This window comes from Palaemon carinicauda, chromosome 43 (assembly GCF_036898095.1).
Source record: "Palaemon carinicauda isolate YSFRI2023 chromosome 43, ASM3689809v2, whole genome shotgun sequence".
NCBI lineage: Eukaryota > Metazoa > Arthropoda > Malacostraca > Decapoda > Palaemonidae > Palaemon > Palaemon carinicauda.
The window spans coordinates 12,522,522-12,549,848 of record NC_090767.1 but is presented as its reverse complement, the minus strand read 5'-3'; the positions used below and the strand labels follow the sequence as shown (position 1 = coordinate 12,549,848).

The following is a 27,327-nucleotide window of genomic DNA, read 5'->3' as shown; positions in this document are numbered from 1 at the left end:
CTGCTTACTCTATCTAAGATTACGTGTTTACAGAGTATCGTAAGGTGACTTACAGATTAGCTAAGATTTAATCTTCTAAAGCATAATTATATACAGGATATATTGAGTTTTATTTTTAAGTAATTCACCACGATTGTTCCTATTGTGGAACGTTGTTCGTATTTTTACGAAGGGTCAGCCGACACTGGATTTTCTAGATCCTTTTAAAGGCCATTACAGTATTAGATTATATTAGAAGCTCTACATTCAATTTATATAGCCCTGATATACTTTTATATCATGAGGATCTGTGCATGTCATTTCTCCCCTTTTAAATACTACTGTACGTGTGATCTTTCTTATCTTCCAACTGTAACTTCTGAAATAAGTAGACTATACCTACTCCTTTGCTTACTTAACAGTCTTCCTTTGGACACAGAAAGGTAAATGATCGGATCTGGGAAGATTAAAATCATCTTATTGTGTTTGTATTTACTTGTGAATGCATTTTTATGTGCCTTTATTTTCATTTATAGGTTCAAAGTCTATCTTTTAATATTTTAGATTTTCATCCATTGCCTGAACTGTCTCCATACCCATCTGTCCTGTTTGTCTCTTACATCCATCTTCTTGTTTCTTGGCTTCTTTTCACCTGCCTTTGCATGTCTTCTCATTCCGTCCCTTGCTGTCTTCTGCTTGTGCTCTCAGAATTCTGCCTCTAACGCGTGTCTTGTATTATCTATGAATGTTTCATTTGACCGTCCTGTGTTTTGGTTCCCTTGAGGTGGCGTCACGCGGTGTGCCATTGCTGCGACTTCTTAGCATCTTGTTGCCCGATCTTACTTAAGTAATCAGCATTTATGGCAAAAATAAGGTGTGCAAGTATATATAGGCAATGAAACATAGCCCTATACGCACTAAGCCTCTTTAAAAGATATGAGTTAGCGTGTCTGTGACGCCACCTTTCGTTAATTGTACCAAATTTATAAGTTTCTCCTAATTTATTTAGTCTCTTACTCAATGCTTGCAGTTGCTAGACATCTACTAGTCCTGTGTGTCCCAGAGAAATAGCTGTTATATATGATATGTTTCTCTGTTTGCTCTCAGTAAAGTTATTATTTAGGTATTCATTTTGTGTATCATTTTGAAGCAGACTACAGTAATACTTACTTGTTTACTTGTTTTGGGTTTAAATCCAACCCTCCACTGAAGTCCATATTAATCATGTAACGAAACATTTTCATTATAACTTATACAATTCTTTGATTGTAGCATCTTCCAAATCATATGATCTTGTGAAAAGTAATGTTTCTAGTTTCTTCTTAAATTAAGTCCTTCATTTCAGTTGGCAGTTTATTATCATGTCTAGGCGCACAGTAGCTAAAAGCCCTTTCACCAAATTTACTATTTGTTCCTGGTTCAGATAGCCTATGTTTGTCACTCATGTGTCTTGTGTTAACATTTGTTTCTAGTTCTAGTTTATTCAGGCATTCTTTTAGATATTTTGGTTCAGTTCCAACTTCTGTCGCTCATCCTTGAGTACTGTAATAAATACAAAAATTAAATCGGCTTTACGTAGTTATGTTAGACGTGACACTTACGCCGTAGAAAAATTATGAAATGCTGTACTGTAGAGTACTGTACTTTAGATGGAAGCTTATTAATGTACGTATCTGGTTATAGGTACGTTTACGTGTCCAGTATGTGTATAGAGAAGATATATGTTGCTTTATTAAGGCAAAAATCCAACCCACGTCAAATGTCGCTGTACGTCTGGTTTCTTAAAAGCCAATAACAATATATTGTGGGATACTACTGTAAGTTTTTGCAGTTGGTTCAGAATATATATATAAAAAAAAGCAACAAAATCTTACAAGAAGTTGGATATGTCCAAAAGTGTCAAAATTTTGAATAAGTGATCCTGAGTTGATAACTTGGGACTTCATTACGTACCTAATTGTTGACGAACATGTTACATTAAAGAAAGGTTTGCTCATTTTTTATTATTTTTTGTCTATTTTGAGAATGTTGCAAAGTTCCTTAAAACTTCAGACTTTTTATATAGGATATTTGCAACAAGATAAATTACTCCTAAGTACTGTACAGAGTTGATTTTTTGTTCCAAATATTTTTAATTTTGTATATTTATTTGAGATATATTATGTAGTCGTGATGCTCAATTCTTTAATATGTCCAAACTTTTATTATTTTTTTAATGGAGGAAAACACTAATCTTTCTATATTCACATAGTTAGATACACTATAAATTTTATATAAGATATTCTCAAATTATTTTGAGAGATAGTTATTAAGAATTTAGTCTTATGGAAGGCATTATTTTATGTAATACCTGTATCTGGAAAAGTATTGTACTCGTCAGGAAAATATTGTACGCACCTTTTGTAAAGTATCGTAAGCACTTTTTGGAAAGCATTTTACGTACTGTCTGATAACTATTGTACTGTCTAGAAAGTATTGTACAATACACATTGTTGAGAAAGTATTTTATGCACTTTTTGGAGAGTATTGTACGCATTGTCCGAAAGCATTGTAACATAACACTTTATTTATTTTGTGAAATATTGTTTTCTTGAATAAAGTAATGATAAAGTACAGATCAATTCATCAGCACAATTTAAAATGATTAAGGATTTATGGGAAGTATTGTATGTACTGTCTATAATGTAACATAACCACAGACAGTCTGATAAAGATGGTTTTTTTTAATACAAATAATGAGGAAAACCACAGTGTTTTTTATCAGCGTAATTCGACTGATTAACTATTTCGTTTGTTTTCAGGACATGGTAGAATACCGTCGAAAGGTTCGTACCCTGAAAGTCCGAATGTTGGACGGCACAGTCAAAACTTTGCTGGTCGATGATTCGCAACCAGTTTCGCAGCTAATGGTCGTCATTTGCACAAAAATTGGTATAGAAAGTGTTATAGTTTATTTTAAATTCAGGAATTATACTGTTCATGATCAATGTATGATGACAATATTATTGTATATTTTTATTTAATTAATTACTGTTTTTAGTGTTCTGTTTGATGGTATATTTCTTGAAATTAATATTCAGTTAAGTTCTTAAGATCACATAGTTTTCTTTGACTGTTTTTTGTGATATATTTGACTAAATTTATGGTTGTTTTTGCTGGCTTAGTATTTTTTGAAACATCATCAGTTACCATAATGTACCGCTGTATTCACGGCCGTACTCGCCGACTCTTGCGTCCAGCATCTGTGCAGGAGAGAAGACAGCTCTTAAAGTGGCACTTCCTTTCCAGGCATCATGAACCACGACGAATATTCCCTGGTCAACGAAGTGGAGCAGGAGGAGATCGAGAACAAGCCGAACTTCGGCACCCTGACTCTCAAGAGGAAGAAGGAGGGGGACAAGGAACGGGATGCCAAGATGGAGCAGCTCAAGAAGAAACTACGCACAGATGATGAGAGTGAGTCTCTCTCTCTCTCTCTCTCTCTCTCTCTCTCTCTCTCTCTCTCTCTCTCTCTCTCTCTCTCTCTCAATTACCATCTAATAGTGATTAACCCTGAAGATTCTCTCTCTCTCTCTCTCTCTCTCTCTCTCTCTCTCTCTCTCTCTCTCTCTCTCTCTCTCTCTCTCTCTCTCCATTTCATGAGCTGTTATGTCGTATGGTGGCAATGGGCAGCCGGTGTGATATCTATGTGACATTTCTTTTTACTTTAGACTTTTTCAAAGTATATTTGAGATTCTTTGAGGTGGTAGCCATCCTCAGTACCTATACCAAATATAAATCATCATATCTCACTTTCCATAGAAGATATAGTGAATAGTGATAGTGATGCTTAGATAGATAGATATTTTATTGACCACAACATATACAGCTCATATTTACAATGATTATTTTCTTCTGGTCCAAATAAAGGCAAAATACTCCACTTGGCAATACAATACATTATATACACAAAGGTAAGAATAACAGGTTTTTAACGTATACAAGACATTATTTTGTGAACATGTACCGGTAATAAAACAAACTTTAGTAGTTATCAAAAAAACAAACAAAATTAATAACCAAATTTGACATTTATATACAAAATCATACTCCAGAATGCTGTTTTTTCCTTAATTCAAAAATATTCACAAATACTCGTAGAGGATTAAGCAATAATCTTACATTGCTCTGCCAGGTTTCGCTGATCTGAAAATATATCTCTCATGTTAGAAAAATGATCATATTTTAAGTTGATTGAGAGATCTATTAGGTACAGTATTCAAATGATGGTGTTATCTGTAACTAGATTATGATTAAGTTAATGGGTAGGATTTTCATATTTTGTTTTTTATTGACATAACACTAATGTGTACGTAGCACCTAATTTATATATGCTTTTGACATCTGTTTGTATGTAACAACGTTCGCCTTTTCCAGTAAACTGGGTTGACCACAGCAAGACGTTGCGAGAACAGGGCATCGACGAGTCCGAAATCCTTCTGCTGAAAAGGAAATACTTTTTCTCGGACCAGAACATAGATTCGAGGGATCCCGTGCAGCTTGGCCTTCTCTACGTTCAGGTGAGGTTCTCAAACTAACTTTTAGGCTCTTCTCTGTTCCGGCGAGGTTCTCAAACTAACTTTTCAGGCCTTCTCTACGTTCAGGTGAGGTTCTCGAACTAACTTTTCAGGCCTTCTCTACGTTCAGGTGAGGTTCTCAAACTAACTTTTAGGCTCTTCTCTGTTCCGGCAAGGTTCTCAAACTAACTTTTCAGGCCTTCTCTACGTTCAGGTGAGGTTCTCGAACTAACTTTTCAGGCCTTCTCTACGTTCAGGTGAGGTTCTCAAACTAACTTTTAGGCTCTTCTCTGTTCCGGCGAGGTTCTCAAACTAACTTTTCAGGCCTTCTCTACGTTCAGGTGAGGTTCTCGAACTAACTTTTCAGGCCTTCTCTACGTTCAGGTGAGGTTCTCAAACTAACTTTTAGGCTCTTCTCTGTTCCGGCGAGGTTCTCAAACTAACTTTTCAGGCCTTCTCTACGTTCAGGTGAGGTTCTCGAACTAACTTTTCAGGCCTTCTCTACGTTCAGGTGAGGTTCTCAAACTAACTTTTAGGCTCTTCTCTGTTCCGGCGAGGTTCTCAAACTAACTTTTCAGGCCTTCTCTACGTTCAGGTGAGGTTCTCGAACTAACTTTTAGGCCCTTATCTACGTTCAGGTGAGGTTCTCAAACTAACTTTTCAGGCCCTTCTCTGTTCAGGTGAGGTTCTCAAACTAACTTTTCAGGCCCTTCTCTGTTCAGGTGAGGTTCTCAAACTAACTTTTAGGCCCTTCTCTGTTCAGGTGAGGTTCTCAAACTAACTTTTAGGCCCTTCTCTGTTCAGGTGAGGTTCTCAAACTAATTTGGGGGATCGATTTTAGGGGAATCAAGTTGATAAGTAGAGCGGAGATTTACGGACAACATCGAGAAATGGTATTGCCGGGGAAGCCTTAGTTAAAGAGTATCAGATCTGAATAAAGTGAGGCTTAACTACATTTTAAGATTGAGTCTGGGGAAGAATCATGGTAATAAGTAGAGCTGAGAGTTACAGATGGCAATGAAAAGAAGAGGAATTGTAGGGAGAATGACAGAGGGTCCTCAGCTTACAAACATAATTGGTTCCAAGAAGCTGTTTGTAGGTCGAATTTTGTTAAATTTTGACCTAGAGTAGGCCTAACCTGAAGGCCAGGCCTATGATTTATAGCTACAAAAGTCAACAAATAGATCTTCCATATGGAATAGATATCAGGTTACAGTATTACAAATGATTTACAACTGTATTAAATTATATGAGTTTTATTTCTGTATTTCTTTATGTTATCTTTGTTTTGTTGTTGTTGGATTTGTGTTTGTATCTCTTGAGTGTTTGTAAGTTGGGGACCGTATCTCCGATTGTCTGTAAGTAGGGGACCTTCTGTATAAAGAGGAGTCCGAGAGATAGATTCACTGTACGTATATATATATAAATCTGTGATGAACCAAGTAGTGGGGGAAACTGCAACATGCCCAGAGATTATCGGAGGTGTCTTATCCGACGTCATTCTGTCTCCCCTTCCAGTGCCGCGATGCCATTCTGGACGGCACCCACCCCGTGACGCAGGAGAGGGCGTGCAGCTTCGCCGGAATCCAGTGCCAGATTCAGTTCGGCGACCACATTGAGGCAAAACACAAGGCCGGGTTTTTAGAGTAAGTCTCCTTATTATATTTTGTTTGATTACGCTTATGTCAGTGGAAAGTTACAAATGAGATGTGGTATCTTTTGGCTTAAATTTAAAAGGTGGTCAGGACACATGGTGAGAGAGAGAGAGAGAGAGAGAGAGAGAGAGAGAGAGAGAGAGAGAGAGAGAGAAGGTTCAGCAATTATAAAGAGAACTACAAAAGATGTGTGTCCAGCAGAAAGGGGCCATGAGAGATTACATAGGTCTTAGAGATAAAGTACCGTCCCTGAAGTAAGCAAAACTATATTCGACATTGCCTTGTGTTTATTTTAAGTCTGTTTCCATGCCGGCCACGGAAGGTCGTGTTATGGCGATCAAAATATTGCTGTAAGACGCTGGCAAACGATTCTTACAGTGTTATTTGCCTCTTTTATGAGGGTGTAAGACTACTGAGAAGATGATAATGCAATGCTGTGGAATTTGAACCTTCATTGAACCAAATTTGAGAATGACAGCCATCTTAATCACCTTGCTTAAGGAGTTTATAGAAAATTTGGTTTCAAAATGCAGCTCCTTTTAGGGTGGTAAAGTCTTGATTTCTTTATTGAAGTCTGATGTGAAGAATTACTGTACAAATTTGTGTATGTCATCGCTCTATTAAGAAAGGCAATTCCCTATCCCAGGAGATCTGAAGTAACTACACAATGCTGCTTTTTGAAAAATCTTTCTTGTGTCAAAGCTTTGTGAAGATTGAATGCCTACAACAGTGAAATGTATTGGCCCGAGCTGTTCGAACCTTTCCCTCACGTCAATGCCTCATTAAGACAGCGGTTTGTTTGCACGTAACTTTTGGTTGCTAGGCTTTGCCAGTTGTATTGAATGATCTAATTATTGTGGTTCATTTTGCAGCTTGAAGGAGTTTTTGCCGCAGAGTTACCTCAAAGTTAAAGGCATCGAGAAGAAAGTCTTTCAGGAGCACAAGTTACACGCTGGGAAGAGCGAATTAGATGCCAAGGTAAGATAGGTTTTTAATTGGCTCATATGTTTTAATTCAGGGATTTGATGAAGTTTATGTTTGTTCAGTAAGAGTCTGAGCACACTAAGGTTTGTTTATTATTTTATAGATTTTATTTCATGCAGATTAAAACAGAACCTAATTTGTAGCAAATTGGCCGGGGTTTGTAATTTGACTTGTGTGGAATATATAATCCTCAATTTTATTTTGATGATTTCGTTACCTTCTTTCGTCCCTCTTCTGTCATTTGGTTTATACAAAATCAACATTGTAAGAAAATAATGAAGAAAATACAGTAGTTTAAAAACCATGTGATTGTAATAGAAAATTGTTAAGGAGGATATTTTAGTTTCAGATGGCCTGGCCCTACGAGCTCTTGCACACTTGCGTACGGCAGGCCTTTTTGGTTGGTAGGTCATTTAGGATATGGGATAATCTGCAACTTTTATTTGTAGCTGGTTTGAGTGTGGGAGGGGGCTCGTTATGACTTTGGAGGAGGTTTGGGTGGACGTTGAGGTTTAGGCGGACGTTGAGGTTTAGGTTTTTGGATAGGACGTGGAGGAGAATAAAGTTCAGGAATAGCAGGTTGGGTGGCAGGAGGACTAGGCTGAGGGGAGATGTTGTTGGGTTCGATGTGGCTGCAGGTTGTAGTGGCGGTCTGCTCCTTGTAACTGATATCTTACATGGCGCATCATTTTATACTCCTTGCTTAACTGAACCAAGTTTGGGCTGCTTGGCGTAATAAGGTACGGAAATGTAACCTTAGATGGATTTGAGACCAAAATTTCAAATTTGAAATTGTCTGTTGTTATAATTATTATTATTACTTGCTAATCTACAACCCTAGTTGGAAAGCAGGATGCAATATGCTGAAGAGTCCCAACAGGGAGAATAGTCTAGAGAGGAAATAAGCTTATGAAAAGTTTTGCATAAAGAATATAAAATATCTTGAGATTGGTAATAACTTTTTAATAGATCCATTGTATGTAAACTAGGAAGAGAGACTTATGTCAACCTTTTCAACATAAAATCACATTGTGATGTGAAATTATCAGAAGAAATTCAAGAGAAAATCTTGTATTTTTACTTACACTACAATATTTCTCAAGCTTTAGTAACAATGTGAAACCCCCTATACACATATTACCTTGTACTTCGGCAGTTCATAAGTATAAAAATCATCTATTGGATTACAGACCAAGACCTTAACATTTCAACTCGTGCGTCCAAATTTCACAAGTTTACCATTCTCTCGCAGGTCACGTACGTCGGACAGGCTCGCTCCCTGAAGACTTACGGTGTGACGTTCTTCCTGGTCAAGGAGAAGATGAAAGGCAAAAACAAACTAGTTCCTCGTCTGCTCGGGGTGACTAAGGACTCTGTGCTGAGGCTGGACGAAAAGACCAAAGAGATCCTGAAGACGTGGCCCCTGACGACCGTCCGTAGATGGGCTGCCTCGCCAAACACATTCACTCTCGGTAAGACTTTGGGGATTAAGAGGTACTTTATGTCTCAGGGACTAATTTTTGTCGCTGGGATTCTTTTTGGGTTTGATTCTGGATATATAAAAGTCGTGATCTTGGGTATGGGACTGCCGAGGTGGGATTGATAGCTGGACTCTTGGACGAAGACCTGAGAGAGTATTAAAAATTAGATTTAAAACTGAAAAAAATGGAAGAGCTATTAAAAAAAAGTTGAGGACCTTTGTAGACTGAATTCTAATTTCATCTTTTCTTTCAGATTTTGGAGACTATTCTGACCAGTACTACTCCGTGCAAACGACGGAGGGGGAGCAGATCTCCCAACTGATCGCTGGTTACATAGATATCATCTTGAAGAAGCAGAAGACTATCGACCACATCGGCATCGAAGGAGACGATGGGTCAGCTATGGTTGAAGACACCGTTTCTCCTATCAAGTGAGCATCACCAACCTTTGTTATTATTATTATTATTACTTGCTAGGCTACAACCCTGTTTGGAAAAGCAGGATGCTATAAGCCCAGGGGTTCCAACAGGGAAAATAGCCCAGTGAGGAAAGGAAACTTAATGAAAAATAAGACATTTCCTGAGTAACATTAAATTAAATATCTCCTATATAAAGTATCAAAACTTTAAAAAAACAAGAGGAAGATAAATAAGATACAATAGTGTGCCCAAGTGTACCCTCAAGCAAGAGAACTCTAACCCAAGAGAGTAGAAGACCATAGTACAGTTGGGTTAAACTGTCGGGGTTTTGGGGAACCAGTAAAGATTTAACTTGAAAGTTGTCAATTTGCACACGTAAAAATTAGTTTTATATTTACAGGGGAACAGTATTGATGAAGACTCAACGTGTTTCATTTCTTGAGGCATTCATTAAAATTCCGTTGTTGTGTCTCTTCTCTTCTCTAGGGCAAGCATCATCCAACATGGTGACACAGAAATCAAACACCTGGAAGAGGAATCCATCTCAAAACCGGCCGTCATGAGGCCGGGCGTCAACGGTAAGTGTATCTGGATCGGCGTTGCCAAGTCTGGCTCCAATGAAGGTTTGTGTAGGGTTGCTGGAAAGTACTGTGTATCATCATGTGTCTGTAGTCATTTTATAAGAGAATCGGAAAGGCGAAGCTCATCTGTATTAGCCAAGAGTCTTGCTTGAACATCCTATGAGCTTTGCACGTTCGAGTTTTATTTCAAAATCATGATAATGCAATTGAAAACATCTTCCTTAATTTGTTATCAGTAATTTAATTCTTTTCAAACCTTCCTTCCAAGTGCAGTACGCTTGTACAGTCTCATTAATTTAACAAAATTCCTTGCGTTATCCAGCCGCCATTTTTGCTCGTGCGTCTTGCGTAGACTTTTGTGGGAGATAATGTGGGTTTTGTAATCAAAATTTGATTAATGTAGGAAGTTTAACAACTATGATTAAAGATTTACTGTCAAAAGATGATGTTAATGAAGAGACTGAAGGGAAAGCAGGAAAAGTACAAGAGAAGGAAATCTGTTATTAGTAAGTCACTCTTATCGCTTACCAGGGACAAATGTTATTTATTTGGCATGTTAGTTCAATTGACAGTGATGTACAGTATTTGTAAGATTGCTCAAGAATTTACTTGCGTATTCCTGCAGAAGTTTTGATAAGAGAGTGTCAATAATTTCTTAGAATTAGGGGAGATATATGAAGGAGTCTTCTATTACAATATGCCCTCAGTGGTCACGGTAGTTTGGACAAGCGAAAGGAACAGACTCAAGAGATTCAAAAGTAGGAAAGGCAGGTGAATAGACGAAGGCCTTACACTATAAGAAGTAGTTTGGAAAACTAGAAGGTAGGAAATAGTTGAGAAATTTGATGGGGGCTTCAGATTTGGAAATCTTTTTCGGGAATCCTCGCTGGAGATGTTCATTATTAAATGCAGTTGGTGTTTTTTAACTATGTTGAGCTCAATGTTTAGAGAATCTTTTATGTTATTGCTAGAGTCAAGAATGTATTTAGAAAGAATGTCTTGTAGAAGGGCTCATGTAATTTTTATGATCAAGTGTGGGAGCTGAAGCATTTTGTACAAAAATTTTGTTATTTTGCCCATTCTTATCAAGGTTTGAATATGGTACAGTAATGCTATTACCATTAGCTCATCAATATCCTTTGAGATTTCAGGGGCATATTTGATGTAAAAGTTATCCCTTTAGTAAGTTTTGAAATTTGCAAAAGTGATTCTCCGTTTACTGTCGCTCCTATTTCGTTACGTACTACCGAGACCTGATGTCTTGGTAGGAAGTCTATTTTGTCATAGTCCATATCTCACAGTAAGAGGAATATATCGAAAGCTAAACGTCGATCGTTTAAAAAAGCACGTCTTTTTTATTCCAATCTTCCTATTCAGTATGATGGTATGGAATGTATAATTTTTGAGTCCTTTCGATTGGCATGTAAATTTTCCAAGTATTTTGTTCCTCGTCAGCTGATTACTTTTTCATTTTTTGATGTATGGGCCTTTTTTAGCCACTTTTTTTCTTTCCCCGCTGTCCATGTCGTACTGTGCAACATTTTGATTTTCATTACTGTGCCGTGTCATACGAAATATTATTATTATTTCACAGCTGTGTCAGACGAGCAGTTGATTTTCATATCTCTGTGATGCTTCTGTAGTTTTATTCTCTCATTGTACAGTCCTATACTTTACTGTAACACTGTATTGTAAACTATACATGTATATATAAATTAGCTCTATAGCTCTTATTCAGAACCCATGACTTCCTCTAGGGTACAGGGCCGCAGATATTGTCTTGTATGTTCGACGGCTTTGTTTTAATGATTTCTTTTCGTTACGCTGTCTGTTGAGTTTTGCATTTCCTTTGCCATAGGAGCACAAAGCTTCGGGACAGGATCCATGCCTGGGGTGCAGTCAGTGGCTCTAGTCGGCCAAATCAACTTGGCCCATCAACCTCCGTCAGTAAGTAGTCGACTGTGATTTTCTTTTGATGAACTGGTTCACAGACAAGGGATAAGGGTTTACATAAACTGTTTGCGTGGTATTTTCAGGGTACGGTTAACCGTCTGAGATTCCATTTTACCAAATGCTTCAGTTAACAGATTGTATTCAAGTAAAGCATTAATATTGTTTGGATAAGATAGGGAACATTTATTTCACTGGAAATTCCTTTTTCATAGCATGAGGAAGTTTGGGTGTCACTCTTAGTTAAATGATTGTATTATATTGTAGTACTATATGTTCAAGAATTAAAAATTGAGAAGATTAAAAGCTCATAGTTATTGTCTGTCATCGGAATCTCTGAGGGTTGACTGTCTGAAGGGTTTGTCTATTGAGGTCAAATAAAATTCATTAGTTCAACAACACCGTTACTCTCCCTGCGTAGTGCGCGCTGGTCCCGGCGACGTAAGAGTGTTGATGGACGTTTGAACTTTAGCGTACCTATAAAAGTTACCGTATGAAAATAGATGCGTTGTTTTAATCAGTTATTACAGTAGAGCTTCTTATACATGTCTCTGTGTGACTGAGATAAATAATGGTACAGTAGACTTTTTGTACAGAATAAAATATGGAGTTGACTATGTTTTAACAAAGGGATGTATTTGTATTAGTAATACAGTTGCTCTAATATTGGATTTCTTTTTCAAAATAAGTTTAGATATTTTTCAATTCTTTTTAAGTAACGCAGAATATCTTGAGGATACCAAAATCACATTACAAACATCAACTAGGTACAGGGACTTTGTCATGACATCTCTGTCATTTTAGAATTTATGCTTGGCATATATTTGCAGAAACCCCTCGGCTTTCCACAATTCAAAATTACGGTGGATTTGGTAGTTTAGTTTCTATCTAAATCGCACGTCATTATTAAAGCTGAATTTGCTCATTTACTTCTGTATTTAAAATCGATGACGCGTAGAATTCTCGTTGCTTATCGTGTTAAGTTGAGGGGTAACTGCATTAGTTTGTGTGATGCTAACAATGATGTGTCGTCGTGTTGTGACTCTGCATCGTTTCTTTCTCTTACAAGCTCCGTATCTTGGAGTACTAAGACTACAAGTAGGTGCATCCATTTTGTCTTGATCAACTGCCATCTATTTTTCCTCCTTTTATCATGGCATGGAACAATCTATTGGTTTTCATGTTTTAAAATGATACATATTGATGTTTGCAATTTGTGAGAATATCTCTCTAGATTCTTTTTAGTGTTGTAATATTGTAATGATTTGACTGAATTTTTTACAGATAATAATAGCCTTTCTATTTATGTGGTTTGATATTGCATTCTGTGGACATCTCGTCAGCTTATTTTGATGGATGAATGCCCTGTCTGGAATTGTGTTTTGTGCATGCTAACCTAATCATCATAAATCTCATTCTCACTTTGACATATCGAAAACTAACTCCTCTGGATCTTGCTCGGTCGTCCCCAGGCCAAGCACCCCCAGGTGACGAGCGTGCTGAGCAAGCCCCAGAAGGCCCTCGTGTCCACCATCGAAACCGGAAAGATCATCATCGACGAGTGCATGGAAAGCCTCGAGACCAAGGCCGAGCTGCCGGAGCTGGGCACGGACCCGGCCTCAATCAAGTGGAAGCAGGTGACGCTGGATTCCAACAAGCAGACGGTTACCAGCCAGATCGCTGCCATGAACGCAGCCACTGCCGAAGTTGTCACTCTTACTTCGTGTGAGTGATTCCGTGCTTTTTTTTTTTTTTAACCCTTTTACCCCCAATGGACGTACTGGTAGGTTTCACAAAACTCATCCCTTTACCCCCATGGACGTACCAGTACGTCCTTGCAAAAAAACTGCTATTTAAATTTTTTTGCATATTTTTGATAACTTTATGAGAAACTTCAGGCATTTTCCAAAATAATGAGACCAACCTGACCTCCCTATGATGAAAATTGAGGCTTTTAGAGCAATTTAAAAAAAATATATTGCAAAATGTGCTTGAAAAAGAAAATGCCTGGGGGTTAAGGGTTAAACATTTTACTACTACAGAAAGTCTTAAACAACTTACAAACTTAAATGGTCCCAAGAAGCTGTTCGTAAAGTCAAATTTTGTTCAATTTTGGTCAAGGTTAGGCGTCGCCTAACTCGCACGCCTATAATTTTCAGCTGCAAAAGTCAACGAATAGTTCCGTTTCATATTGCAAATGTCTTCTTGCTTACTGCATTAGATTATATAATATTGTCTTATAAACTTTTGATACAATACTTGACATTCACAATTTCAGTTGGATTGTTGTTTTTATCTCTGAATATTTCTGTATATTTAAAAACTCCTTGAAATCTTCTATTTGTCATTTATCAGTTAAGTATAAATCTTTTTGTAAATTTCATGCCGAGCGAAATAACCGATGGAAATTTACGTTACCTTTTCAGCCGTTCACGAGGAGGTCGATCACACGGCAGTTGGCGCTGCCATCCACACCATCACCTCCAACCTACCAGAAATGTCGAAGGGCGTGAGGATGATCGCCGCCCTGCTGGAAACCGACAACGAATCCACCAACCTCCTCGGCGCCACCAAAAATCTCTGCACCGCCTTTTCCGACCTTCTCGTTGCAGCTGAACCCCAGAGAAAAGAGCCGAGGCAGGGTCTGCTTACCGCTGCCTCCCGCGTCGGCGAGGCTTCCAACGTCGTTCTCCACACTGTCGACGTGCATTTGGACCACGAGACTCAAGACATCTTGCTGGGGATGGCCAAGGCTGTGGCCAATACCACTGCAGCTCTGATTCTCAAGGCGAAGGCTGTCGCATCTCGCTGCGAAGACCAGGAACTTCAGAATGTGGTCATCAATTCCGCCACGGCGTGCGCTTTGGCCACGTCCCAGCTGGTTGCGTGTGCCAAGGTCGTAGCCCCGACGATTGACAGCCCCGCTTGTCAGAGTCAGCTTATCGAGGCAGCTAAGGAAGTCGGACGTGCAGTGGAAGGAATGGTCCAGGTTTGCCAGCGTGCCACGCAGGACGACGTTTTGCTCAGGGACCTATCCCAGGCAGCTGCCGAAGTAACGAGAGCTCTCAACGAGCTTTTGAATCACATCAAGACAGCCGGCGAGCACAGGGGACGTCTGAGCGTTCACGACGAAGCAGTGGAGACTATTCTCATCTCCAGCGAGAAGCTGTTTGCCTCGCAAGGAAATGCCTCGGAGATGGTGCGACAGGCGAAGATCTTAGCCCAGGCCACCTCCCACCTCATTCAGTCTATCAAATTTGAGGCGGAGTCGCAGACAGATTCCGATCTGCAAAACAGACTCTTGGCTGCGGCGAAGCAACTGGCCGATGCCACGGCCAAGATGGTCGAAGCTGCGAAGCAATGTGCCTCTAGTCCCAACGACGAAGAGAAGCAGATCGTTCTCAAAGAGGCTGCTGAAAATGTCAGACTCGCTACTGATGCAGCTGCAAACAACGCGATTAAGAAGAAAATCATTAAGAGATTGGAAAATGCTGCGAAGCACGCTGCCGCCACCGGCACGCAGTGCATGGCTGCTGCCCAGGGAGCTGGACCGCATAACAGCAGTGTGGCGTCTCAAGACGAACTCATTTCTGACTGCAAGTCAGTGGCTGACGTCATCCCCCGCTTGGTGGAGGGAGTTAAGGGTACCATCAACCACCCTGACTCTCCTCGTGCCCAGTTGGCCCTCATCAACTCCTGCAATCAATTTTTGCAACCCGGCACGAAGATGGTGTCTTCGGTGAAGGCCGCCTTACCAACCGTTGGCGACCAGGCTTCGGCCCTCCAGCTAAACAATTCTTCCAAGCAGTTTGGTCAGGCTTTGGTGGATCTTAGGTCTGCCATTGGCAAGGCACAAGAAGCATGCGGCTCTCTGGAGATTGACTCCGCTTTGGATGCTATTCAGTCTCTCAGTGATGATCTGAGTGACCTGAAGAAGGCGGCAGATATGGGCACAATTAGACCGTTGCCAGGAGAGACCCCAGAGAGTGCTGCTCAGCAGCTAACCAACTCGAGCAAGACTGTCGGCTCTACCATGGCACAGCTCTTGACTTCGTCGTCTCAAGGAAACCAACACTTCACGGGCCTCGCTTCCCGAGACACAGCTCTGGCCTTGAAAGAATTCTCTTCGGCAGTCCGCGGGGTGGTGGCCACGTCCACGGATCACGGCGTGCGGGATCGTCTCATCAATGCTGCGAGGGAGGTGATGGTCAGGTCGTCCGAGCTGATCGAAGAAGCTCGTATTGTGGTCCAGGGTCCTCAGAGTGCTGCTTCACAACAGAAGCTTGCGCAGGTTGCAAAGGGTGTGTCTCAGGCCTTGAACAAAACTGTGAACTGCTTGCCAGGACAAAAGGATGTGGATGACGCCATTCTTACCATAACAGATTCGACCAACGATCTGGACGCTGGCAGATTCCCACCGACAACAAAGGCATACGGCGAACTGCAGTCCGAGTTGAGCAACGCAGCTGCCGAGCTCAACAGCGTGACCTCCGAGGTGGTGACTTCGGCCCGTATGTCGACCCAACATCTCTCGACTTCGTCCAAGAAGTTCTCGACTGCCTTTGGCAGTCTCATGGGCGTCGGCATGGAGATGGCAGGGACGACCAAGGACCGTGAAGTGCAGGGCCAGATGGTCGTTAGCTTGAAGAGCGTGTCTATGTCCTCTTCCAAACTGTTGGTGTCTGCCAAGGCAGTTGCGGCTGATCCCAGTGCGCCTAATGCAAAGAACCAGTTGGCCACCGCAGCCAGGGCTGTTACCGACTCCATCAACAACCTCATCAATGTCTGTACTTCGGCTGCTCCCGGGCAGAAGGAATGTGACAACGCAGTACGCGCCATTCAGTCTATGAGACCCTTATTGGATCATCCATCTGAGCAAGTGACCGACATGTCTTACTTCGAGTGTCTCGACACCGTCATGGATCGATCCAAGAGCCTCGGTGACGCCATGACAGGTATTGCCAACCACGCCAAGAAGTTGGAGCACGACAGATTCGGCTACGCAGTCAAAGACGTCAGCAACGCCATTTGCGGCTTGGTCGAGAGCGCAGCGCAGGCTGCCTACCTCGTTGGGGTGTCCGACCCTACCAGCGTTGCCGGCCGTCCCGGGCTGGTCGATCAGTCCCAGTTTGCCCGCGCTTACGAGGCAATCATCGTCGCTTGCCAGACCCTCATGGACACCAACAGCAACCAGCAGCAAGTCCTGAGCGCAGCCACCATCATTGCCAAACATACCAGTGCCTTGTGTAACAGCTGCCGAGTTGCTTCGGCCAAGACCAACAACCCGGTGGCCAAACGCCACTTTGTGCAGTCGGCCAAGGATGTCGCTAATGCCACAGCGCATCTGGTCAAGGAGATTAAGAGTAAGTCTATCTTTTTTTTTTGCTTTTGGGGGAAGATTCAGTCTTTTGTTTAGTGATGTCTTATGACAATTTATCTTCAATACCAAGAGGCCTAATTAATTTCTTACAGTTTAAAGTGATTTTATATACAGATGCTGATTGACATTTTTAATTAGTACAGTAGAAAGGCTGACTTACTGAATAGATACTACAGTTGAAAGGCTTGACTTATTGAATAAATAGTGCAATAAAAAGGTTGACTTATCAAATCAATTTTTTTCAAACTGATGTCAAATCATTTTGCTTATAATCTGTATTCTGTTTGAATAGATTATTTCCATTAGCATTAAAGAGGCAAAAAAGAATTTAAATGAATTCACAATTAAAAGTAACATAATTTGCACCATAAAACTAACTTCCTAATAAGATTTTCCTTGTTCTTTTAGCACTGGACCAGGACTACAGCGACGAAAATCGAGCCCGTTGCAGCGAAGCCACAAAGCCCCTTTTGGAAGCCGTGGAAAACCTGTGCACCTTCGCCAACTCGCCCGAGTTCGCCTCCGTCCCCGCCAAGATATCTGGCAAGGCCCGGGAATCCCAGGAACCCATCACGTCTGCCGGCAGGTCCATCATCGTCGGTTCCTGCTCCATGATCGAATCGGCCAAGAGCCTAGCAGTCAACCCCAAGGACCCTCCCACGTGGCAATCTCTCGCCAGTCACAGCAAGAGCGTTTCGGATAGCATCAAGAAACTGGTGTCTTCAATCAGGTAATTTTGTCCACAAATTTGAAGGATTTCAGCATAATCTTTTCACACATTTGTTTTACGTCTCAGTTCTTATATACTGATTTTTGGACATGGTGGTGCTGAACAATCTCCCCTCCTGTAGAATTGTGCCACAAATTCTATAAATCAATCCATAAATCACGTCCCTGATGGTTTAACATCTCTATTATCCGCAGAGACAAGGCCCCCGGACAGAAGGAATGCGACGAAGCCATAGACAAACTCAACATCAACATCAGAGACCTGGACCAAGCTTCTCTCTGCGTCTTGGATCAGAATCTGCAGCAGCACAGCGAAAATAGCTTGCAGGTACAATTGGCCCTTTACATTCGTAGGCATTGGCACATAGAGAGATATACTGTACCTTTGAACGTACAAAGACCTCGAATACGTGTTCCCGACGTTCATAACAGAACTAGATCCATATTTCCTTACATGATTAAATAAGAACTTTTCGTTTGTGTCAAATGTCAAACCCACGAGTAGTTGGAGGACATCAGTTTTGCTCTGTGAAAGTTTAAAATTTTCTGAGATTTGGTCATTTTGCCTTGCTCCAATGAAGCGAGTCTTTGAGAGTGACACACCCTAGTTAATTGAAAATGGACTTTAACATGCTAGGCCTCTTAATCTTGTGATTTAGGGTTGTTTTGGCCAATGTAGTAAAGTCCCTGACTGGTGAACGCCAGACTGGGGTTCAAGTCCCGCTCAAACTCGTTAGTTACTTTGGTCGCTGCAACCTCACCATCCTTTTGAGCTAAGGATTGCGGATTTTGGGGGAGCTTACAGGTCTTTCTGCTGAGTCATCACCAGCCATTGCTTGGCTCTCCTTGGTCCTAGCTTGGATGGAGAGGGGGCTTGGGCGCAGATCATAAGCATGTATGGTCAGTCTCCAGGCCATTGTCCTGCTTGCTAGGGCAATGTCACTGTCCCTTGCCTCTGCTATTCATGAGCAGTCTTTAAACCTTTAAATTTGTTAAGTCATTTGTAAGCCTTTTCATTATAAAAGACTATTTTATGTTAAACTTATTACAAGTCAAATCTAAAAGAAGACCCAGTTGGCAACAATGGAACCAACTTTTCCAACATTAGTCATTCTGAGCGGGTATTGCATTCATAGCCTCCCTAATTCTAGTTGCAAAAATTTTTCTTACAATTATATGCATATAAGAAATTTCTTTGCACACTAATCGTTCAGATCTCTCTGGTTTTACGTTCCGGGGCGTAACATCTGAAAAACCGCAGCGTAGATACAAAAAGAAACAGAGTATATTTTCTTCATTTTTTAAAATAATTTTCTTAGTTTTTATTAGAGTATCTATATAAATTGAAGCATTTATAATCCCAAAACTGACTGTGTCTGATAGAAAATAATTAAAATATAAGAATATGAAGCTTATTTGCCCTTAGAAACCCACAAAATAAAGGAAATCTGTCATAAAAATTTACATATGTTGTACTGTATTCATGAATTTTCTATGTACTGAGGTAGCAATACGGTAGGTTAATTGCAACATGACGAGAGATGATTGTATTCCAATGTAATAAGAAAAAGAAATGAAATTTCTACATCTTGATTCTTGTAACTTGAAAATCTATATAAATCTCTTTCCTGTTTGAAGGGTTACAACGAACAAGTTGAAAACGCCGGACAGGCTCTTCTGAACAACGTCGACCGCGTGCGCACGGCCGCCAGGGCCGAGGCAGAGAAACTCGGTCACTCGATCACCCAGATGTCCAGCTACTTCGACCCTATGGTGAACGCGGCCATTGGCTCCGCCTCTAACATGCTTAACAGGTCAGATTTTCTCATTGGCCATGAATTTAACCACTTATTTTTATTATTAATATAAGAACAGTAACGACATCATTTTCTATATAAACTATAAAACTTTACAAAACAAGAGGAAGAAAATTAAAATAGCATAGTGGGGCCAAGTGTACCCTCAAGCGAGAGAACTCTAACCCAAGACAGTGGGTGACCATGGTACAGAGCCTATGGCACTACCCTAGACTAGAGAACAATGGTTTGATTTTGGAGTGTCCTTCTCCTAGAAAAGCTGCTTACCATAGCTGAAGAGTCTCTTATACCCTTACCAAGAGGAATGCAGCCACTGAACAATTAAAATGCAGTATTTAACCCCTTGGGTGAAGAAGAAGTTTTTGGTAATCTCGGTGTTGTCAGGTGTATGAAGACAGAGGAGAATCTGAATAAAATAGGCCAGACTATTCGGTGTATGTGTAGGCAAAGGGAAAATGAACTGTAACCAGAGAGGATCCAATGTAGTACTGTCTGGCCAGTCTGAGGACCCCATAACTCTCTAGCGGTAGTATCTCAAAACGGGTGGCTGGTGCCTTGGAATGACTTGGAGTAATAAGCAGAATTTTTCTTTCCTGGCAATTTTCACTCATTCCTTGTATCTATGTTGAGTATTTGCAGAATAGATGAAGTTGAGAATAGCCTATTGGTTGAAGTAAAGTATACAATGGTTACGTCATAATTTTATCATGAGGTTTTTATCTGTTATTCACTTAAAACTTGCATCTCCTTTATTTCGATTGAAATGTAAATAGAATCAGCCTTGAATCTTGCATGGAACGCATCAAAAACTAAATTCATTTATATAACATGGAGGGAAGCACAGGGAAATAATAGATGTGATCACTAATACAAGGTTTATTGCACTGCGTAAGAATGGCAAACTTAAAAGAGGAATAGCCATAAACGAAACGTCAACTTTAGCTGTGTTCTTCCTGTGAGATTCAGATTTTTATCATTAAGCTACAACCCTAATTGGAAAAGCAGAGAAAATAGCCTAGTGAGGAAAGGAAATTAGGAAACAATTAGTGTTGGTCTTACAGGAAAGTATTACTTGATAGAAAGAATATATATTTGTTCAATTTCTTGAATAGTGAGCGGCAAATACGAGTGACTGATGTTAAAAGGAGATTTTAATTTGATACCAATTTTTATATGGTTTTTTTTATCATAGATTAGAATAGATATGTTGTTTAGGGTGACTTCATTTTTATTTATCTTTCAATTGGTGGATATATAATACTTTAGTGTCTTACATAACAAATTTAAATCATCTCGTGTTCAGATTGTAACTTTAATATAGCCTAAAGTCAGGGAATGTTGACTTGACTGAATCATGGGAAATTGTTTTTTCCGTCTATCAATTGCAGTAAGCAACAGATGTGCTTACTGGACCAGACCAAGACTGTTGCCGAGTGTGCCCTTCAACTGGTGTACGCCTCAAAGGAAGCCGGGGGCAATCCCAAGGCCATCCACGCGCACCCGGACGTCGACGATGCAGCCGATACCATGAAGGAAACTTTACAGGTATTTTGAGAACTTCTTCATTGTGTAAATTGTTGGTGAAGCGTGTGCAGTAACTAAAGTTAACCTTTGCCTGTTGTTTATATTTTTGTCTTTGAAGTACAATGCTTAAAGTTAATGATAATGTGAAATTAGTTTTATACAGTATAAGTTTTTATGAAGTGTATTTGATATCTATCAAAGTCTTACCATCTCCAAATAGTTTTATATTAAATCTTCCCTTTTAGGTGAAGTCCTTTCAACCGGTCTTTTTTTATTATTCACGTGTCGAAATAACCTTTCAATGTCTTACAGAACTCGTGGCCAATCGAACGAAACATTTTTCCACCTTAATTTTTCGTAAGTGAAATGTAAAAAGAATACAGTACTTCGTGACAACGTCAATGTCCATTACCGCTGTATGAAAGACTGTAATACTTGTTGACATTCCTATGTCTTTATTTCCTTCCAGGAACTTCTTGCCACCGTAGAGACAATAGCTACAGAGGCGGGAGTCGTTTCGGGATTAGTCGAGTCCATCACCACAGCTATGCATCGTATCGAGGATCTGAGCGGAGGCCCGCCCGATGACGGAGACAGTTTCGTCGATTACCAGACCCGCATGGTGGCCGCTGCCAAAGAGATTGCAAGATTAGCTCAGGATATGGTAAGTAAAAAGGTTGGATATGTGGGTAAGAGAACTGCTCAAGTTCGATAGTTTCTCATATTGTATTCAACCTCGCCATCCTCGGATAGGGTGAGCACTTACTTCATATATAAGATGCAAGTGTTTTTACAATGATGGAATAAAAACAACAAAGAAAACGGGAACAAGCAAGTTATATAAAAGTTGTAACAAACATTTTCAGATTTCTCCATGAGTTATGTTTCTCTGTCCTTTGAAATCTGGCCTTTCACCTTCAAATGCAGCAGTGTTTCTTCCGTCATCTCATGATGTTCTCTATTATGACTTCCAGGTTGGCAAAGCATCCACAGACCCATCGCAGCTCGGCAACTTGGGTGCGAATGTGTCCCATCAGTACAGCTCCCTGGCTTCGGACTCCTCGGGCGCCATACGCCAAACGACAAATGGGGAAGTGGCGTCCCGCCTCCGCTCCAGGTAAAACGCAGCGCAATTGGCTTAGATTATTTAATTATTTTGAGGTCCTGAGGACTTAATGTCTCATCTGCTCCTTCTCATGGTTGAGATTCTAAATTGATATCATCTGTAGATATAATTTCATCATCATCATCTCCTTCTAGGCCTATTGATGCAAAGGGCCTTAGTTAGATTTCGCCAGTCGTCTGTATCTTGAGCTTTTAAATCAATACTCCATTCATCATCATCTACTTCATGCTTCATAGTCTTCAGCCATGTAGGCCTGGGTCTTCTAACTCTTCTAGTACCTTGTGGAGCCCAATTAAATATTTGGTTAATCATTCTCTTTTGGGGAGTGTGAAGAGCATGACCAAACCATCTCCATTTCAACTGAATTTTTATGTTTATATCAATCCTTTTCATGATACTATATACTTACACATTAGTTATATTTGGAATCAGAATGTTTCTGAAAACAGGTTTCTAACGTGAAAATGAAATTTACGCTGAGCTTCATAAGATATGTAAAAAGTATTGCTACGTACATAACAGTCTGTAGGGTTCTCCATTAATGATTTTCAGGTGTTTTCCTTTTCTCAGAGGGTTACTCCTTTGAAATTTAATGACTAGGAAGTTCTACTTCTTCAAGTTTTCAATGTTCTTGAAATGCGTATTTGTGTGTCATTCAACAGAAACTCATTATTCACACTTATATTAACTGTGTGCAGATAAGGATCTTTGTAGAGAAACCTTTCTTTTTTTCTTTTATCACGTCTTGTGATTTCAGCCGTGTCATTTTATCGTCTCTTCTCTCTCTCTCTCTCTCTCACAGTGTCCATGAACTTGGCCAGGCCTGCATTGATCTTGTCAAGTCCGGAGGATCCGTCCAGTCGGCCCCCAGAGATACGTTCAGCCAACGTGATTTGGCCGAGTCTGCTCGACATGTTGGAGAGAAGGTTAGATCTTGGCTCGTACTTTTCGGTCAATGTTGCCCCTTCAGACTTAATAATGAAATGATAAACCTCTTGTAAAATAGCTCTTCAGTTCTCCTGCATATAACTCAAAACTTTCAGCAGCCTAATTGAGGATTGGTTTCAGTATTTAGGTGACATCAGTAAAGCTATTGGCCTGAAAGGCCGCTGTGAATATTAGAATCATTTCTAAAGCCAAATGTTACCATCTGCTTGCAAGAAAGGCTGCTTTTGTCTCTATTCTCCGTTGAAAGCCCAGGTCAATACAAAATTGTCGCTTTCGCCCTTCTAGGCTTCTCATGTTCTGGCTGCCTTGCAAGCGGGTTCGCGCGGCACCCAAGCATGCATTAATGCCGCCTCGACCGTGTCAGGCATTATCGGCGACTTGGACACCACCATTATGTTTGCCACGGCCGGCACCCTGAATGCCGAGAAGGAGGGAGAGAACTTCTCTGACCACCGCGAATATATTCTCAAGACGGCCAAGGTAAGTGAAGCTGATATATTCTCTCTCTCTCTCTCTCTCTCTCTCTCTCTCTCTCTCTCTCTCTTTTTTTATACTGTAGTCATTTTCTTGTGTTGGAAAAAGAAAAGAATGCTTCAAACATAAGGATTGTGTTACACTTATTGCATGATTTTAAGTGATTCTCTCTCTTCCCTATAGTAAATAGTAATTTAATGTGGAATGAGTTAAAATTACGTCGCACTTTGTCATAAAATAGCTTCGGGAAAAATAAATTTGAATCTTGTCTTTACTTTTTCAATCTTTACAATTAAAATGTATGAATTTATTTGACAGGAAAATAAAGGTTGAAATATCAAGTAACTAATTGTATGGGAGATATCTCGATCCATATAGGTTTGATTGATGTTCATTCTATTGTTTATAATCTCATTTGACTGTACAACGTAAAGCAACTCTCCTCCTCTGTCAGTGAAATGAGCTATATCTCCCTTTTGAAAAAATTTCATATTTAGAATCTTCTTTTTCCTTTTTATAGGCTTTAGTCGAAGACACAAAGACTCTGGTCGCTGGAGCAGCTTCGTCCCAAGAGCAGCTGGCCGTGGCGGCCCAGAATGCCGTCACGACCATCGTGCAGCTGTCTGACGTGGTCAAGAGCGGAGCCTCTTCCCTCGGCGCAAATAATCCCGAGGCTCAGGTGAGGAAGATGTGTCCTAAATGTTCGTTTTATCCAAATGAAAAACAACAACAACTTATTATTATTATTATTATTACTATCCAAGCTACAACCCTAGTTGGAAAAGCAAGATGCTATAAGCCCAGGGGCTCCAACAGGGAAAAATAGCCCAGTGAGGAAAGGAAATAAATAAATGAAGAGAACAAATTAACAATAAATCATTCTAAAACAAGTAACAACGTCAAAACAGACATGTCATATATAAACTATTAACAACATCAAAAACAAATATGTCATAAATAAACTATAAAAAGACTCACGTCCGCCTGGTCAACAAAAAAGCATTTGCTCCAACTTTGAACTTTTGAAGTTCTACTGATTCAACCACCCGATTAGGAAGATCATTCCACAACTTGGTAACAGCTAGAATAAAATTTCTAGAATACTGCGTAGTATTGAGTCTCGTGATGAAGAAGGCCTGGCTATTAGAATTAACTGCCTGCCTAGTATTACGAACAGGATAGAATTGTCCGGGGAGATCTGAATGTAAAGGATGGTCAGAGTTATGAAAAATCTTATGCAACATGCGTAATGAACTAATTGAACGACGGTGCCAAAGATTAATATCTGGATCAGGAATAAGAAATTTAATTGACCGTAAGTTTCTGTCCAACAAATTAAGATGAGAATCAGCAGCTGAAGACCAGACAGGAGAACAATACTCAAAACAAGGTAGAATGAAAGAATTAAAACACTTCTTCAGAATAGATTGATCACCGAAAATCTTGAAAGACTTTCTCAATAAGCCTATTTTTTGTGCAATTGAAGAAGACACAGACCTTATATGTTTCTCAAAAGTAAATTTACTGTCGAGAATCACACCTAAAATTTTGAAAGAGTCATACATATTTAAAGAAACATTATCAATACTGAGATCCGGATGTTGAGGAGCCACCGTCCTTGACCTACTTACAATCATACTTTGAGTTTTGTTAGGATTCAACTTCATACCCCATAATTTGCACCATGCACTAATTCTAGCTAAATCTCTATTAAGGGATTCACCAACCCTAGATCTACATTCAGGGGATGGAATTGATGCAAAGAGAGTAGCATCATCTGCATATGCAACAAGCTTGTTTTCAAGGCCAAACCACATGTCATGTGTATATAGTATGAAAAGTAATGGGCCAAGAACACTACCCTGTGGAACACCGGATATCACATTCCTATAATCACTATGGTGCCCATCAACAACAACTCTTTGAGATCTATTACTTAAAAAATCAATAATAATGCTAAGAAACGACCCACCCACTCCCAACTGTTTCAGTTTGAAAACAAGGGCCTCATGATTAACACGGTCAAAGGCAGCACTAAAATCAAGGCCAATCATACGAACTTCCCAACCACAATCAAGGGATTTCTGTACAGCATTGGAGATTGTAAGAAGGGCATCACATGCCCCAAGGCCTTTACGAAAACCAAATTGCAAACTAGGGAGTAGATGATTACCTTCAGCAAACCTGTTAAGACGTTTTGCCAGAAGACGTTCAAAAACTTTAGATAATATGGGAGTTATGGAAATTGGGCGGTAATCAGTGGGACTTGAGCTACCACAAACACATTTACATAGAGGAGTAACATTACCAATTCTCCAACTAGTGCTAAAAGCTCCTCTTCTTGCTAACTTGCGCAAAATAACAGATAACTTTGGAGCTAAGAAATCTGCTGTCTTTATAAAAAACAAAGGAAAAATACCATTTGGGTCTACACCTCCATAGGCATCAAGGTCCATCAACAGAGCTTTAATCTCACGAGATCGAAAAGCTAAACTAGTTAGTTTAGCCTCAGGAAAACAGGAATGAGGAAGTTCAAGTTTTTCATTACTCTGTTTACTGTCGAAAACATCAGCCAAAAGGGTTGCCTTTTCCTTTGGACAGTGAATGACTGAGCCATCTGGTTTGAGTAAAGGAGGAACTGTTGCATCTACACTTAACCTATCTTAGGCCATGTTACAAACTAATACATCTCTTCCTGCAAAGCTTACAGCTTAGGAGTGAGTGAATGTTTTGGTTGATAAAGTAGAAGGCTAAAGGCCATATCAGACCTCAAGGAGTTTACAAATAAACGGTAAAGTGAGGCTTTGTCTCAAATTGCTCGACAATAAGTAATAGGCACCAAGTCTGAACTTTTAGTTCTGCTGATTCAGGCATAATGTTGTTTACCTTACTCCTGTTAAAGCCAATCAAAATGACTAACCATCAAGCCATCATTGATCCCGTCTGAGACGTGTAATGAAAAAAAAAAAAAAAGTAATTTTTAATGCATCAATCTTTTCCTTCGCTCCTACAGGTTATGCTGATAAATGCAGTCAAAGACGTTGCCATGGCTCTGGGCGACCTCATCCACGCCACCAAGGCAGCGTCCGGGAAGAACGTAAACGACCCAGCTATGACCACACTCAAGGAATCGGCAAAGGTAAGATCCTAGACTTTTCTATTTTACGTTAAAAAGCGCAGGAAAAACTCACGTGTCATTTCGTCTCACGATATCATCGGGCGGAATAGAAAGCGAACCTTTTTTTTCATGGGGATGTTAAAAATTGGTCGCTAATTGTTCATTGTACCGAGATTAGCCCAATGGAAACTTTTCTCTATTATTTTACTTAAAGAATGCATCTTATGAGATAGCGCAAATGTAAATATCTTCATTTAAATGTGTTGTTTAAGATTGTTTGTTGAAAAAGAGGTGTTGTAACATTGCCTGGCTTAGATATTAATTGGTCCAGTGCTATAGTCATTTTGTTAAGTACAGTACCATTGTATAGTGTAGGATACATACTACAGCAAGCTTTCGTTTGTAAATATGAATTATGTTGAGCGATATCCATTCATTCTAGCGTTAGTATTTCAGTGATGTTTTTAAAGTATGTACCGAAGAGATATCTTTGATACTATATAGTTATCGTTACTAGGAATTTCAGGGTCGTGGAGATGTATTCAAGGCAATTTTATATTCGGTTAAAAGTTTCCCAAATTATATTTTTTATTTTGACAAACAAC

General features: G+C 40.0%; 1 protein-coding gene across 2 annotated transcripts in view; it reads left to right on the top strand.

Annotated features, from left to right (window-relative positions):
* rhea (Talin_middle and talin-RS domain-containing protein rhea) overlaps window positions 1–27,327 on the top strand; it is a 44,144-nt gene that overhangs the window by 944 nt on the left and 15,873 nt on the right. For both annotated transcript variants that reach the window (XM_068365887.1, XM_068365886.1), the window contains exons 3-23: window positions 2,781–2,910; window positions 3,268–3,435; window positions 4,396–4,538; window positions 6,054–6,181; window positions 7,063–7,168; window positions 8,427–8,646; window positions 8,909–9,086; window positions 9,562–9,653; window positions 11,515–11,603; window positions 13,079–13,331; window positions 14,033–16,969; window positions 17,395–17,716; window positions 17,911–18,043; window positions 19,354–19,529; window positions 20,921–21,077; window positions 21,526–21,720; window positions 22,031–22,173; window positions 22,985–23,108; window positions 23,416–23,610; window positions 24,125–24,283; window positions 26,618–26,743. In XM_068365887.1, coding sequence (XP_068221988.1) covers window positions 2,781–2,910; window positions 3,268–3,435; window positions 4,396–4,538; window positions 6,054–6,181; window positions 7,063–7,168; window positions 8,427–8,646; window positions 8,909–9,086; window positions 9,562–9,653; window positions 11,515–11,603; window positions 13,079–13,331; window positions 14,033–16,969; window positions 17,395–17,716; window positions 17,911–18,043; window positions 19,354–19,529; window positions 20,921–21,077; window positions 21,526–21,720; window positions 22,031–22,173; window positions 22,985–23,108; window positions 23,416–23,610; window positions 24,125–24,283; window positions 26,618–26,743 — 6,174 coding nt within the window. The remainder of the gene's footprint in view (window positions 1–2,780; window positions 2,911–3,267; window positions 3,436–4,395; window positions 4,539–6,053; window positions 6,182–7,062; window positions 7,169–8,426; window positions 8,647–8,908; window positions 9,087–9,561; window positions 9,654–11,514; window positions 11,604–13,078; window positions 13,332–14,032; window positions 16,970–17,394; window positions 17,717–17,910; window positions 18,044–19,353; window positions 19,530–20,920; window positions 21,078–21,525; window positions 21,721–22,030; window positions 22,174–22,984; window positions 23,109–23,415; window positions 23,611–24,124; window positions 24,284–26,617; window positions 26,744–27,327) is intronic.